This window comes from Typopeltis vanoorti, chromosome 17, assembly GCF_054136105.1.
Source record: "Typopeltis vanoorti isolate ZY-2024b chromosome 17, IOZ_Tvanoo_1.0, whole genome shotgun sequence".
NCBI classification, from domain to species: domain Eukaryota; kingdom Metazoa; phylum Arthropoda; class Arachnida; order Uropygi; family Thelyphonidae; genus Typopeltis; species Typopeltis vanoorti.
In genome coordinates this window covers 61,594,805-61,612,021 of record NC_143565.1, presented here as the reverse complement: position 1 = coordinate 61,612,021, position 17,217 = coordinate 61,594,805, and the positions used below count along the sequence as shown (strand labels likewise).

Genomic DNA, 17,217 nt, shown 5'->3' with positions numbered 1-17,217 from the left:
TGCATTTTGGGATAAATGGATTACAAGCCATGTATCGCATTGATGGCACTGTACTCCAGGAAATAGGTAAAGCTAGAGATTTAAGGGTGGTAGTAGAGTTAAAGTTCAGAGGATCTAATTACTAACATTGCTAAGGTATCCCATAAGATTACTTGGCTAGTGAAGAACATGGTAACAATTAGATATACGGAAGTTGTTATTCCACTTTATAAGGCTTTGACATGTCCATATGTGAATTACTGTGCTCAGGTCTGATCTGCTGGGTTTTCTTGGAGATGAGGAAGCAGTGGAGAAGATTCAGAGGCAAGTGATCAAGATGGTGAGTGGTCTGTGGAATATTCGCAATGAGGATATATTGAGGGTGTGCAGATTGCAAAATGTTGTTGATATGGAAAAAAAGAGGGGGAGCACTTGGCTAGAGAGAACAGAACAAGGGGGGGTCATCCCTGGAAGTTGAATAAAGGTGTGGTCAGTAGGCTGTGAGACTAGAATTTTTGCTTGGAGAGTTGTGAATGAGTGGAATGGGTTGCCAGTATCAGTTGTCAGTGCTTTGTCTGTTAATGGGTTCAAGGAGAGGTATGACAGATTGTGTGGATAGATTGGGTCTACTTCGATGAGTCTTTGGACTCTAATGAGGTACCTGTATAATAATAATAATTTAATGGTATCAAAGTCAGAAACAACGTCCGCGCGGTTAGCCTAGTGGCTATGCGCTTCGCAACCATATGCCTGGGGAAGGAGAGTCCTAGGTTCGATTCCCGTCGGTGACGTGAGGAGCTGAAGGATCATCCTCAGCCATAGCCAAGTTAGCCAGTCTTGGGCGTGGACAGTAGGGTTTTTCCCCCAGTTTATTCTGGGGTTTTTCATCCCGCAAGCAGGCAAACTGGCCTTGAGAACTCAACACTACAGGCCATAGGATACACCAGGGCATAAGGCTGACCACCTTATCCTGTAAAAACGGAGAGAGGTCCGATGATCAATGGACCCTCGACACCGCAAGGTAAAAGAGGGTATAAGGAAGATGATGATGATGAAGTCAGAAACAAGAATTGGCCAAGAGAGACCAAATAAAAGAGATAAAAGAGTGGGGTCTGATTCAAAGTAAGTGGAACAAGAGACCAGACCCAGCTACAAAACCATTGGAAAGCTACTTCCCTTGCTATTCAATTGATAGCCCTCTGAGGTCATGTTGGTTTATAGGTCTTTATTCAATATTTTCGGACCACCCCACCATATATGATGGGATCCTGCAAGAAAACTCTGATCTCTGGTACAAATTATTTTTCATCTTTATTCCATCCTTCTGCTGCTGTTGTTTGGAACAGTCTATGAATACAAGGGATTCAAAATTATGTTTCTTCTCTCCTCACCTCTCTGCACATCCACACAACTAGTATAACATATGCTGAACAACTTTTCACTGATGGCATTACCATAACAAACATTCACTGTTACTGTAATATAGTAACACCCAAGGTGATATGCAAATATTGTGAAACTGTAAATAAGTTCAATGTGCAAAGAAGGAATGCTGGATTCAAATTAACATGCAATAATAACCAGCAAATGAAATGAAATTTTATTATATATATATATATATAAGGGAAACAATAACATTAAGTTATTTTGTTGATGATTTTGCTGCTTGCTATGCATGTGGTATGTATGTAAACCACTGGTTAAAATGTGGCAGGTGCAGGACAAGATGTATGTGTGCATGAAAGGCAGGCAGTGGGAGGTGCTAGGAGACATCATTATCTCAATCTTGGGATTTAGTGACAGTGGAGATAATGCTTTGAAAACAACTGAAATTCACTTAGTGGATACCAGTAGTATGTTGGAAGGCGGGGAGAATATTAAAGACATTCCTGGTGAAGATTTAACCTTGGGCACGGTAGCAGAGAGAGAGAGAGAGAGAGAGAGAGATGGTTTGTCTGATGGCCATGATTGTGTGTGTGTGTGTGTCTGAATGTAAATTAAAGGAACGACAGAAACAGAACTGCTGAGAATGGAGATGTCAGGAATGAAGATATTAGGAGGATGGAGAGGTTGGTTAGTGCAAGAAGAACAAGAGTAGGGGTAAAAGATCGACATCACAGAGCAAAGAAAAGAGAGAATGGGAAAGACAGGGGAATAGTGAAAATTGCGAAAAGTTGAGAGAGGGTAGAAGCAAGGTCCAAATGAGCAAGGGGGAGAGCAAAGTGAGACAATGAAAACAGGAAATTGCAAAAAGTTGAGAGAGTGTGGAACCAAGAGATAGAGAGATGTGAGGGAGTAAGAGAGAAAGGAGAGGTTGGAAGTTGTGAACCTGACTTGGAGGATGAATAGGCAAATAGGCATGTGGAAGTATCAAAACAGAAAGGATTTATTTGGACAGGCAACTGTCATAGACTTAGAAAACACTGGCTTGCAGCAGTAAAATGGGCGAAAGAATTTGAAGGAAGAGGGGTCATTATTGCATGGGAGATACTTAAGAAAATCTGTCATTAACAGTGAGAGGATGAATGAATGAATGAATCTGTTCGGAGTGTCATGTATGGAGATTCAATGATTCAAGGTGTGCAGAGTAGTGCTTGCCTGGTTGAATGATAGTGAGTGTGCCACTGGCGATGAAGAGGGGTGAAAATGTAGAGGAGATGTTAGTAATGGTTGGGACAAATGACCTGAGAGGTAGCGTGAATTAATGTTATTGATAATGCAGTAGAAATATGTCCAAGGAAAGATAACAAGTGTGTTGACTTGGTATGATAAGGCAGAGTGTAGGAGAAGAGCAGCAATAACCAATGAAGTGACAGTGAGAATGAATAGGAAGAGAGGTCTGGAATATGTGGACACATACAGTATGTTTGAAGGCAGAAGGGTGTAAGCATTTGGAAAGACTTGTTTTCTGGACAAGTGAGTGTGTCGGGGCAGGAAAACCAGAATTGCACAGGTGGAATGTAGCAGAGGGACAACCTCATGTAGGGATAGTGACTTGAGAAATGAAAGGTTTTACATAAGAAGAGTAATAATGGCTATAAGCAGGGCTTTTTTTCAGCCGGAACGGTGTCCGGAAAAGTTTACTGGAACGTGTTCCAGCTGAAAAAAAGTCTGTGTGTATATATATATATATATATATATATACAGGGTTTTTTTTTTAGTCGGAATGGCCCGGAAAAGTTTACTGGAACGCGTTCCGGCTGAAAAAAAGCCCTGGCAATAAGAATACTGACAATGTACTGGGTTTTCTGTATACAAATGCTAGGAGGAGACATTAAGAATAAAGGGAATGAGTTTGTGGCATTAATTAACTAAGGAGGATGGTCTAACATGAATAGAAATCAAAGAGTATAACATATTTTAGCAGGATAAGAAGGGTATACATGTTGGTGGAGTGCTACTCATGATAAGAGCTGAATTGTGTTCTCTCAGGTTGGAGAATCACAGTAGAGATTACACTAATGGCTTTTAAAGTATATGGTGTGAGAAAGATGTTTATAAGACAAGATATTTAGTGGAATGTTGCTACAGACCAGAGAATATAACTGGTGATGACCAGGAAATGATTAGGCAAATTAGTTTGAGAAGTGCAAAGCAATTGATTATTATAGGGGACTTATTATATTTATTAATTTATATTTATTATAATATATATTTATTATATTATTATAGAGAAAACTATAGCAATACAAACTGGACAAAGGAAACAGCATGCAGCAATAAAGGAAATGAACTTTAGGATTTCTTGAGGGACAACTGTCTTAGGTAGCATATGGTGGAGGGAACACGAGGATCAAGAGTTTTGGATTTCGTCATAGCATCATAAGATCTGATTGTGACAGATGTCATAATAATTGCCTCCAATTGGTGAGAGTGACCATGTAGGCCTGGCTTGGAGGATGAATAGGCAAATAGGCATGTGGAGGTATCGAAACAGAAAGAATTTAGTTGGACAGGCAACTGTCATAGACTTAGAAAACACTGGCTTGCAGCAGTAAAATGGGTGAAAGAATTTGAAGGAAGAGGGGTCATTATTGCATGGGAGATATTTAAGAAAATCTGCCATTGACAGATTTTCTTAAGTATCTCCATAACAAGAAACATAAAACGGGAATTGCAGAAAAAAAAGAGGCTATGAAAGACATATAAACAGACAGGGTGGAGAACAGTTACATAAGGAAAATAGTTCTCAGGCTAGGAAAGTGACTAGTATTGTAAGGAGAGAAAAATTAGAATATAAAAGGAGACTGGTACTGCAATTCAAGGATAATCTCAAGGAGATTTTTTTGGTATGTGGTAAATTGGAGGAAAAATGATAGTGGATGGATTGGGAATCAAGTGACCAAAGCAGTACCAGTCTCCTTTCATATTCTAATCTTTCTCTTCTTACAATAATGATCACTTTATTAGAGTGTTCCATCCTGGGACAGCAGGCTTTGTTCCTAGAAGGATAATGAGTGAGAAGTGAAGGAAGAAGATGTATTCCAAATACTGAGTACACTAAATGTTAATAAGACAGGGAGACTAGATGGAATTTTGTCCTGTGTTTTAAGCATATGTGCTATGGAAGTGACTGTGCCATAACTTGGCTGTTTAATGACAGTCATACAATGGGATGGTTTCCTGGAGAGTGGAAAGAGGGTAAGATAGTATGACTGCATTAGGATGGCAGTAGAATGGAGGTATTACACTATAGGCCTGTTAGTATTTATTCTGTGGTCATTAAGATTATGGAGAAATTGGTAAGAACTCATATATAAAGAATTGGGCAGATAAGGACAATATTATTTATGCAAGTCAGCATGTTAAAGGGCACTCTTGTTTTAGTAATCTTGTAACTTTTTTTTTTTTTTACAATAGGGTAACAAGGGCAGTGGATGAGGGTAAGGCATACACTGTCATTTTTTTTTCAAAGGCATCTGACAGAGTGAAACATGAAAGCTTGTTTTTAAGTTGCAATATACGGGGTTGGTTATCAGATTAGTGGAATGGATTGGCCCTCCCTGTTAGATATTAGAGAATTGCTTATGAGAGAGCAGCATCAGGGAGTGGGAACGTTACAAGTGCAGTACTGGGACCTTTATTGTTCAATCTTTATGTCAAAGATATAGTTACAGGGCTACAGGAAGATGTTCAGTTGTTTGCAAATGATGTAAAGCTTAGGAGGGCTATTAGTAATAGTGCTGATGCTCTGACTCACTAAGAGAATTTAAATGGTTGGAAAACTGGGACAATGAATGGGGATAACATTTGAATGCAACTAAATGTATGTTTTAAAATTTAGGATCCACAGATGGGATGCTTTATACTCACTTGGTGGGGTTATACTATAAGAAGTGGTGGTGGAAGCAAGAGATCGTGGGGTGATTGTGGATAGATATTTGAAATTTCAAGGACATATTGGAAGACAACTCAGAGAACTGCTGCAATGTTGAGGAGGACATTGACCATGAGATATAAAAGTGTGGTGGCCCCATTCCATAAAACTCGATTCATACCACTTCTGGATTTCTGTGCTCAGATCTAGTCACTGGGATTTGAATGGATGAAGTAACCTTGGAAAGGATGCAGAGACAGATAACTAAAATGATATCAAGACTGTACAATGTTGATTATGAGGACAGACTGATGGCATCCAGACTGTAGAGCTTGGTGGATAGAAGGCAAAGGGCGGGGGATATGATCAAGACATTTAACCTGTTGTAGGGTGTGGTGAGTAAAAGTGTAAGTAAGTTTTTTGCACGGAGAGTGGTAGGAACATGGAATGTATTGCCTGAGAGGGACGTGAAGGTGCAAGACAGTGGATGAGTTTAAGGAGTGGTATGAGAGACTTGGTTTTGAGCTCTTGTGACTCCATGGAGGTCAGGAAAATAATAATAGATAACAAACATGGAACTTTTCAAGCCACTTCGGGTTCCTAAGCCAAGCAGTGGTTTTACATTTGGTGATGAGATTCATCTTCCATCTGAAGACAATTAACCATGCCCACAACAGGATACAACCTATTGGTTGGAGAGCAGAAATGCTAACCACTTGGCCAACCAAGCCTGCTAAGTAAAATTACTTAGTATTACTACTTAGTACACTTAAAAAGTTTCTTCTGCTTGTATCTTCTATAGATATTTGCATAGTCACTGTTCATTAGAAATGGCATCAATGATTTCTCCAATCCCTTCTAATCGACATTCCTTCACACTTCGACCCCAAACTCACAGAACTTTTTTTTTTTTCATCTTTATTCATTCCTTATGGAACAATCTATCCTCTTAGACTGAAACATCCCTGGATTTCAAAAACTCTAAGTTTCTTCTATCTCTTTATCTTTGCATCATCACACAACTGTTTTTATTACTTGTCATTAATGACAAGCATGACAAGTATTCACAGAAAATTATAATGAAAAACTCAAATAATATCTCACAAAAACTTAAAACATACTGTACTACCAACCCCAAACATATGCATCTTTTCATTCACTGCATCTACATTTGAAATAAGAAAAGACGCATATGCATTTTTCATTCATTCTTCGTTTCCTTTTTTTTTTTTTAATATACCTATAACTGAAATTTCCAATACATTTATTTAGTTACCATAGTTGCTTCCTCATTAAACAAAGGACAATATAATTATAGTTCTTCCTCTGATATATATCCCCCCCCCCCCCCTCCACTCATCCCACTATCCAGTAGTCCAGGCTAGGCTCAAAGTAGTTGAAATTCATGTGACCCACAATATTTAAAAATATACAGTTTTTTTGTTTGTTTTTTTTTAAATTTCTACTGGGATTGAGGATTATTTATGTTTCTTAATTTATAAGTTGACTCAAACAGATGATTTAAATGTGAACTGCATGTTATCCATCTGCCACCAGTATCTATCTATATTCTTAGCACCTACATTCAAGATAACATCTTGCAGTTAAACAGATTATGTGTGGGTATATCTCTTGTATATGCAAGTGTAAAAATTAATGGCCCACCTTTGTCATTCTAAAATTACTTAACACTTACGGTATCATGAGGCTTATTAGGATTTTTTGGAGAACCTATGCCTCCTTCAATTGAGAAACCCAAATCTGGATTTTTCAGTATTACAACTGGAAACTAAAAGAAACAAACATAAGTAAATTAGCAATACCAACATATCATAGAGAATTCTCATACACACTGTTAAAAAAAATTTAATAAGAACATTTCAAAAAAATAAAAATAAATAAAATTTAAACCATGCCACACATAAATATGTATGTTACATAAATAAAAAGTCCTAACACATATATAATTTGTGCTTTATTTTATTTATTTTTTATGACAATCTCTCCTAAGAAAGGTTGAAGGACCCATAGCACATTAATGCCTAGAGTGGGTCAAAGGATAGATAATTTAGCAATCCAGCTTTAGACCAAAAAGCTTTTTCAATCAACTTCAGGCCTTAAAAAATAAAAAAAAATCACATCACTCAAAGAATTTCACAAGCATCCATGCTATAATGGATTATGAATTCAAAGCCTGCTGGCACTCATCCATTCAAGCTGGCAAAAATACAACTAAAGTTACATAACATTCTCTCATTATCCTTCGTTTTTCTTACACAGTACATTCATGACGTCTGAAGACTCAGCACAAGATACTACACTACAAAACATTACACAATCCACCATATGCACTACACTGTCTACACCTATTATATAGTATTTCTTTGTTAATTGTATGTGTTCTCTGGCTTGTTTTCTTTTTTTATGTGTGGGTGGGAAAGAGGGAAGGAGCTTTCAGGAGAAAAACCTTGATACTTCAAGTATGAGATCAATTAACTCACCTTCAACTGGAAAAGCTCACACAAATATTCTTCTTGTTGTGACAAATTCAGGTCCTTTTCAATTAAAAGGAGCATGGCTCATCGTTCTTTAGAAGTGCTGGGAATTGTGTGTGTCTGGGAGGGGCTCTTGTTCTTTTAAAATATTATGATTACATTCTAAATTACTATTAATAAACTGGCAAATATGAAAGGATAATAAAATTACTTCTAAATTTATGTTAATTCAAAAGATTACGAGATTATTAAGTCATTAATTATCTTTAAAAATTTAATAGGCTTTGATGGAGTCAAAAGTTAACTGCTTGTAATCTATTCACTGTCTGTGCAATCATCAACCCTCACTAGTAATGTACATTTCATGAGCTTTCCAAAAACACTCTTACTCCTTGCACCTTTACTCAACATCCCTTACAGAGATATCCTAATGTTCATGTAGTAAACAATTCTCAACAACTTGTCAGAATCATATCACTTCTTTTTATCTTATTTACCAAACTATGTTGGTTACATTTGTTCATACAGCTACTATTCCACAGATCTAATGTTATATTTATCATATTTACTCGAATATAAGTTGCACTTTTTCCCCCAAAATTAAAGTTAAAAAATCATGGTATGAGATATATGTGGGGATTTTTGGAAACTAAAGTTTTTCAGGAAAAAACTAAATTGACATTTATAATTAAATCCTCAGTATTCGTTATAATTTATAATTGCTCACATTATTTATAAAATGAATACATTTAAATTTTAATTATCAACGTCGTTTACGCACCTTCATCACATGATATATTTCAATGCATATGACTTTAACAACAATGCTTCTGTAATTAAATTAAAACAAACAGTTTCATTTTTTCATATTGCTTGTCCTTTTATGATTTTGAAATCATAAGATCACTATGATTTAAAAAAAAAAATAAAAACTGATATGACTTACCAAGAATCTCCTATTCGCTATCAACTACTTCTGGTCTCAAGAGTGGTTTCAAATTGTTCTAATCCAATCTTGAACCACTGTAGTGTCCACCCACCCTATTTCTTTAACTCTTACATGAATTCTGGGGAAAATTTCCCCTTCGGCATTGTTTTCCTTTTGAATGTTACGTAAGGAGGCAAGTTCTTTCATCTGTAGTAACTGGGAGCATGATTGTGCATCACCGTTTTTCACTTCCAATTGTGCACATTATCACTGTTTTCTGTTACTGTTGTATGTGGCATTACCTCTACAGGTTGCTTCCATTTCAATGCATATGACTGGTGCAGTATTAACAAAAGATCAAGTGACTTAAGTGACAAAGGCAAGCTGATGATTATTGAGTTGAAATGCTGATTCTCTTCAACTAAATTCCAAAATATCTGAAACTGCCATAACAACATTATTATTATTATTATTATGTGACACTTCGAGGGAGTCTAAAGACTCATCGAGGGAGAGCGTGCCAACTGCATCGAACGATCGATCCCCTTCTAACTACTAACCACACTCAAACTTGCTTTTTAAATTTTTCTTAAAGTTATTGGAGAGGTTGGTTAAAAACAGAAAACAGGACTAGGTTGATGGAAATAGGATTCTTTTTAATGGTCAGCATGGGCTTGTAATGGGTAGGCCTTGTTTTAGTAATAAATGTTTTATGCTAATATGATGAATGGGTTGGATAAGAGAGATTCATATATAATGATATTCTTGGAATTTAAAAAGCCATGTCTTAAACTTTTTTTATGTGCGAGGTATATGTGAAACTTTTTAATTTCTTTTTCATAAAGTAAAAGTAGGGATGTGAGATATATGTAAGGAAGAGTTACATTCAAGTAAATACGGTATTGCATGGAATCCGTATCCTTTCCAGAACTTCTTTCGTGGAGACATTCAGGCAACCAGTTCTTGGAAGAACAGCTTGATCAAAGCTTTAGAATGGAATAATACATCTTTATCTCAATGTCATATTCACTGTAACAATCTTCTGGATTCTCTTTATCACCTGTGGAAGAATGTATTGTCTGATTTTCCATATTTGCTCACTACTGATCCCAAAAATCTATTGGCTTTCCAACTTGAGCAGTATACAGTACTATCATAAGAATGCATAACTCATCATAAACTCTGAATTTCTACTTCATTATTACACTTGCTTTTCTCTGTGAGAATATTATATTTCATGTAACTGTGCATTATATTATTTATGATGGGGATACCCAAAAATACCCTTGGTGTGTGCGTGCATTTCTAGTTACAGATGATGCCACTAGGCATCATGAGTATGCAGTTTTCTGTGCCAGTCCGGCAAGTGGCATCATCCTCTGTGAACAGGTTTATTGTTCTGGCTGCTTTTTTTTTTTTTTTTTTGTTAGTGCTTAAAAGCAAGTGGTGATTTTGTGATGGCTGCCTACAAGGAACAGAGAGCGTGCATGCGTGAAATTTTGTTTTCTTTTGGATAAAACTTTCTTTTAGGTAAAATACAGGACTACAAGTGGTTTTCCCATTTCAAGAATGGGGACATGTCAGTTGAAGACCAACACTACGATCTGGCTGACCGTCAAAAAAGCAGAAATGATGAAAACATCTAAAATGTCTGCCAAGCTCTCAGAAGATTATTCTAACCACTGAGCAAGTTTCTGAACAGACGAATTTGCCATGGGGTTTGTGCCAGCGAAAATGAAACGTAGGTCTATAAAAAAAAAAAAAAAAGTGTGAATGTTTACTGCAACTTGAGGGCACAAGTTGTTAATGACCGGAACTTTCTTTCAAAAGTTGTGACCGGGAATGAGTCTTGGTGCTACAATTATTATCCAGAAACAAAACAAGCATCAAACCAATAGAAATATGCAAACTAACTGAGACCCAAGAAGGCAGCTCAAGTTTGACCAGACGTCAAGACAATGTTGATTTTTTTTTTATGTGAATAATTAATTGCACACAAAGAATTTGTTCCTCAGGGACAGACAGTGAACCAACATTTTTATCTCAATGTTTTGAGAAGACTGCATGATAGTGCGCAATGAAAATGGCTAGAAATGCATAGTAGTGAAGACTGGTTACTGTACCATGACAATGCCTCAGCCCACACAGGCTTGTCTATCTAACAGTTCTTAATGAAAAATAACATGGCGATTGTTCCCACACTGTTCCTACTCACCCGATCTCTCTCCATGGGACTTTTTTTATTTCCACGGATAAAGAAAACCATGAAAGGGCAGCGATTTGTGGGGATTTCTGGAAATCTAAAGTTTTTCAGGAAAAAAATAAATTGACATTTATAATTAAATCCTCATCATCATCACATTGATATGGAAGAGGTGAAAGAAAAGTTGCTAGAGGCCATAAATAGTATATCAGTTGAACAGTTCCAGAACTGTTTCCAGCAGTGGAAAAAACATTGTGACAAGTACATTGACTCACATGGAGAGTACTCCATGAAGGAAGACTAGAATATGGTATTATAAACTTAATTTTCTTTTTTTTTAAAATAATTCCAGTCATTTTTGGGTTATCCCCTCATATATCCTTCTAGTCTTCACATTCTCCATAAATTCCACTTGTGCAATTCTCATTTGTGTTCCTAATTATCCATTTCAATCTAACCCAATTTTTATCTTTCTCAATCCCATCCATTATAATCCTATAACATATTAGAACTAAAAGTTCCTTAGTGTACCAGCGGTACACTAAGGAACTTTTAGAAAGTTCAAAGAATCAGCCTGTAAACTTTTAACCTAAACCAGCCTTTTTTCTATTTCTCTACCTTTTTTCAGTTAAATGGCTCCTAAACCTCATGAAATACATTGACTGTCTGGAACAACACCTTATCATTCTTGACAGGAGTTTTTTCCCTGATTAATTGAATTAATAGAGAGAAAGTTCTGATTTATGATCAGCTTGCCTTGACGATAGCACATCTTAAGCTGGAAGTACTGGCAAGCTTCCCAACCTCACTGTGTTGACAGTTTCAGTTAAATAAGGCAAAAGTAAGAAAGACAAAAAAAATTTTTTTTTAAAATGCATGTGTGTGTGTGTAATATTTCTCATATTCACGTCACTCTTTTTTCACCACACTATAACCTGTAAAATTGTGAGCATTAAATTAATTTGCTTAAAACAGTGTAACTACAAAAAATCCATCACTATTTGCATGAATTCAAGTGACTGTACTGTCTAGAGACTTATTTCTAAAACTGTTAAAATTGCTGATTTAAAATTTTCAGTACCACCAGCATACACGAGTTACTAAATGTTATTTTCTGTAGACTGCATATGTTAATCTATTTTGGTTAGAGACTGAAATTAATATGACCAAAAAATGCAGTGAGCAATGTTTTCTGTAATTTCTTATGGTAGACTTATTTTAGAGTTTAAGATTGATGATTTTTGCACATGCAGAAGGTCCTACAGTTACTCTCTAGTTCTTTGCCAGATGAGGAATATATCAGCACAGCCATATTTTTGGTTTTGTATAGTAGTTCTCTCTGGCCCTACTCTAAAAAAAAATTCACCATGCTTGTTAGCTAACTGTGGTGAAACTGAAGATCCCATTAGAATCACTATTTTCCTGTATTAAACCACACACAAAGAAGTCAAAAAAGAAACTATGATTAATTTGACTAGTTTCAAGAAAAAACTTTGTTTTGCTTCATCAAGAAATAGCACAAATAAATTAAAAAACTACAAATAAAGTAATAGCAGTTAACATTTCCAGCAAAGAATATTTGAAAACATTTAAACAATGGAAAGAGTGCATTCGATGTTACGCTGGCTGCTGGTTTGTGGGTTGCTGTATACTGCTGTTAGATACAAGTTTGTCATGATGGATTGAGGAAAACCAGATTTGACGTAAAATCATCCTTTCTTTTTTGTTACACTGCAGAGGAGTTGACTTTTTCATTTCAGTTGATTCTTTGAATGCTCTTGAATAGAAGCAGTAGTCAATGTGGAGCATTTCAGTTTGTTGCCATTCTACTAGATGCTTTGTATGTGCTGCCAGCCCTGATTTGTGCATTCTTTCATTCTCAATGTCTCTTGATGTGTTCCGATTGGCGTATCTCCACAGATCTGCTCGTTTGTCTAGTGTAGACCACAATTGCAAATGTGGTCTACACTAGACAGACGTGGTAGTAAATGCTAATAAAACCAAGTTCTGTTTTATTTCTCACAAAAAAGAACCATTTTCCCCCAGTATTATTTTTGGTAACACTCAAATTTCCAGACAAGATGAGATTTCTCTTCTTGGAATTACCCTGACATCAGCCATCTCCTGGCATAAACACATTACAACCATTGCACCTCAGATTTCAAAAAAAAAAAAAAAAAAAAAAAAAAAAAAAAAAAAAAAAAAAACAAGAATTTCAATTCCATTGAAGATGTTACTCCAACCATGAACAGTTATTAACCTTAAACAAATCGCAAATCTCCCCAGCTATTGAATACTACTCTTACATACGGAGTGGGGCTCCTAAAAGCTCTCTCAAAATGCTTGATTCAACACAGAGGAGTGCAATTAGACTTATCGATGACCCATCTCTTACCAACTCACTACTCCCACTTTTGCACAGACGTTTGGTTTCCCCACTATGTGTGTGTTCAACAAATATTTCCATGGGAAATGTTCATCTGAAGGAGCATAATAATTCCCCCACTTAGTTGGAAGCTGCTCAACAGCTTTAACAGTGCACCTTGAAACCCACAGAACAAGTTTCTTTCCTTCCTCCTCCATCTCTGCTACTGCTGTATTGTGGAACAGTCTAACTAGGAGTGCTTTCAATATGTAGGAAAAAAAAAAAAAAAAAAAAAAAAAAAAAGAATGATAATGATAGATGGAATTGATTGGAAAAAATGGTATGCCAGCTGCTGCACAGGTTATACCTAAGATATTTAATGAGCAGTACATAAAGGCCTTTCATCCTTATGAATGTGACATCATGAAGAGTTTGAGAAAGAACAGTGGATGATGAGGAAGAAAGACTGACTGTGAGTGAGCAAGAGGCATACAGGAATTGAGCAACCTTGATAATATATCACCACATATTTTGAAGGAGTGTGACAGGGAGTTAACATCTGCCTTGGCATATTTGTTACATATCGGTCTTACATTGGGTCAAGTTACAAATAAGTGGAAGGAAGGCAAAATTGTGCCACTTAATAAGAGAGAGAGAGAGAGAGATGACATAGGCCAATCTATGTATCAGGAACATCCAGCGATGCTCCAGCACCATTATCCTGTCCCTGTAGTGGTTCTCAATAAGATCTGCAAAACACCCCTCTACAACTGCAATCACCTCTTGATCCGAAGAAAAATGCTGACCAGCGAGGAAGAGTTTTAGTTTTGGGAAGAGATAGAAATCAGTGGGAGCCAAATCTGGGGAACAGGGTGGATGTTCCAACAATTCATAGTGCAGATTCCTTAATTTTCCCATTGCCAAAACACCTTTGTGGGCAGGTGCATTGTCCTGATGAAAGATGATTTTTTTCTTCTGCAAACCGGGTCTTTTCCCAGGAATTTCTTGCTCTAGTCTGGTTAAAAGATCGGAATAATATTCTCCAGTTGTTTTATCGTTTTCAAGATAATTAATAAACAAAATGACTTTAGCATCCCAAAACACTGATGTCATGACCTTTCCTGCTGATGGAATTGATTTTGTCTTCTTTGGTGCTGAACAACCGGCTTCTGTCCACTGTTTTGACTGCTGTTTAGATTCTGGTGTGTAATGGTGAATCCAAGTCTCATCCATAGTAATAAATCGATGCACAAAATCAGTTTTATTCTTGTTAAAATGCTCCAAGCACTGTTCAGAGATTTTCATGCGAGCGTATTTTTGATCTGCTGTGAGCAAGCACGGCACCCATCTTGCACAAAGCTTTTTCATTTGCAATTCTTCATACAAAATATATCATATCCTATATGTTCTTGTGAAATGCCTATAGTCTCAGCAATTTCGCACACTTTGACTCGCCAGACATCCAATAAAATATTGTGCACTTGATCAATGATTTCTGGTGTTGTTACACTTTTTGGATGACCTTCATGTGGATCATCTTCAAGGCTGGTATGGCCATGTTTAAACTCGGCAGCCCATTTCTTAATTGTCAAAAATGAAGGAGAAGAGTGCCCATAAACTTTTATGAACTTCGAATGAATTTCATTTGCCGTTAAACCTTTGTTTACAAAGAATTTTATAACCACACGATACTCAATTTTTATCCCTTTCAAGGGACACAGACAACACTTTTACTTCAGATATCTGTATAAAACAAACTACGATAGAATGACTTGCAATTTCACATGGATGCTTATGACAGATGTACCAACTTAGAAAAAAAAAATCTTGTCGATAGGGTTGTCATCTATGGTCGAGGCTGAGAACTTTTCAGACCATTGTCGTAAGTTGATAGTCAAATGAGAGTGGATGGGATTGGCTATTAGACTAGTGCATTGGATTGGAGATAGGCAATCTAATAGGTATCAGCAAGCTGTGTATGGGGCAGCAATATCCCAGAAGAGGAAAGTCACTAGTGGTGTGCCTCAGTGTCTGTTTTAGGGACACTGCTGTTTAACCAGTATGATAATGATGTTAGAGTAGATTTGAATGGGGATATTCAGTTGTTTGCAGATGATGCAAAGTTGGGAAGACCTATGAAGAGTAGAGCAGATGTTGTGGTTAGTCACTTGTTCTACTTGTCTTACAAGATGGCTTGAATAGAATGAGTGAATGGGTATGGGAGCGGGATGATAGTTCACCGTTGCAAAATGTAAGGTTTTAAATTCATTTTTGAAATTATGGATTCTACAACCGTGTTAAAATAACTCTTTTTATTATTATTATTATCCCGTCGATTCGATCTTCATATCAAGATCATCATCTGGAGCATACATAAATATACAAGACAGGCTGTGTTACATTTCAAACTGTAAGCGAGAGAAACAATGACTTGATCATATGCTACTCACTGGCATGACCTCTAGTGAAAAAAAAAAAAAAAAATACATCAAGCTAATTTAATTTTTGATTACACGAATAAACATTCTTGCCTACAGATGGTTTTCCTTCCAGTAACAGTGATGTCCTATTTCTATTGTTACAATTGTTATTTTTGATTTAAAAAAAAAAAAATAATTTATAAATTACAACATGAATAAACTTTCTTACAGATTTTTTTCTTTAACAGTGATGTCCTATTTTCCAGTATTAAAGTTGTTATTTTAGATTTAGGATCCTGGATTTTCTAGAGTGATCAATAATACTTTTCAAAAAAATGGATACAGCCAAAACACTATTAACAAAATTCTCTACAAGACCTCAATAAAAAACAAAGACAAACCAGACTACAGTAAAACTATAACCATTCCCTACATTAAAGGGACATCAGACAAAATAAACAGAGGACTACAAAAATACAACCTCAAAGCCACCTTTAAACCTCCTGCAAAATTAAAAAGCTTACTCAACTCATCCAAAGACACACTCCATCCCCTGGCCCACCCTGGAGTATACTGTATTTACTGTACCTGCAACATACCATACATAGGAGAAACAGGATGCACAATTCCGATCAGACAAAAAGAATATAAATGACACATCAAATATAATAATTATTGTGAAGCTGGCCTTTCTGATCATACTCTGAACACCTTATATAGAATTGACTGGAAAAGCACTAGTTGTCTACATCACACCAAAACATGGTATGAAAGCAAATTTAAGGAAGCTTGTGAGATCAATAGCAACCCCCCCCCCCCAACCTAAACAATAATGATGGTCTAAATATCCCATACATGTGGAAGGCATATATTCGTCCCACAAATCCTTCCTCTCTAAGAATAACTATAAATAGGACTCTAGAAAATCCAGGATCCTAAATCTAAAATAACAACTTTAATACTGAAAAATAGGACATCACTGTTAAAGAAAAAAATCTATAAGAAAGTTTATTCATGTTGTAATTTATAAATAATATTTATTATTTTTTTTTAAATCAAAAATAACAATTGTCATAATAGAAATAGGACATCACTGTTACTGGAAGGAAAACCATCTGTAAGCAAGAATGTTTATTCATGTAATCAAAAATTAAATTACCGTATTTTCCGGTGTATAAGACGCACTTTTTTACCTTACAAATTCATCTTAAAAATGGGGTGCATCTTATATAATGAAGGTAAAGATTGTTTCCTCTTTTCAAAGTCATACGCACTCCCTTTAATGTTCCAAGATCTTTGTAGGCGGTTAATGGTGCAATCAAACTGATGCGTGACCTTCACGTGACTTCTTGCGCGTCATTGGCTAAGAACGGGGAGAATCTATTCAAGTTTCATAATATCTTATCCGAGTAATCAGTTACCGATGTTCATCAGTATTGAGTTGAAGTGTTGAGATATTTTGTGTTCAGTTTGATATTTCCCTGTAGATTTTAGTGATGGAAAAAAACAG

General features: G+C 36.2%; 1 protein-coding gene across 3 annotated transcripts in view; it reads right to left on the bottom strand.

The window, feature by feature from the left end:
* Positions 1 to 17,217, bottom strand: part of LOC150097438 (uncharacterized) — an 857,342-nt gene that overhangs the window by 103,635 nt on the left and 736,490 nt on the right. For all 3 annotated transcript variants that reach the window (XM_090406999.1, XM_090407000.1, XM_090407001.1), the window contains exon 21: positions 6,993 to 7,085. In XM_090406999.1, the coding sequence (XP_090263125.1) occupies positions 6,993 to 7,085 (93 nt within the window). The remainder of the gene's footprint in view (positions 1 to 6,992; positions 7,086 to 17,217) is intronic.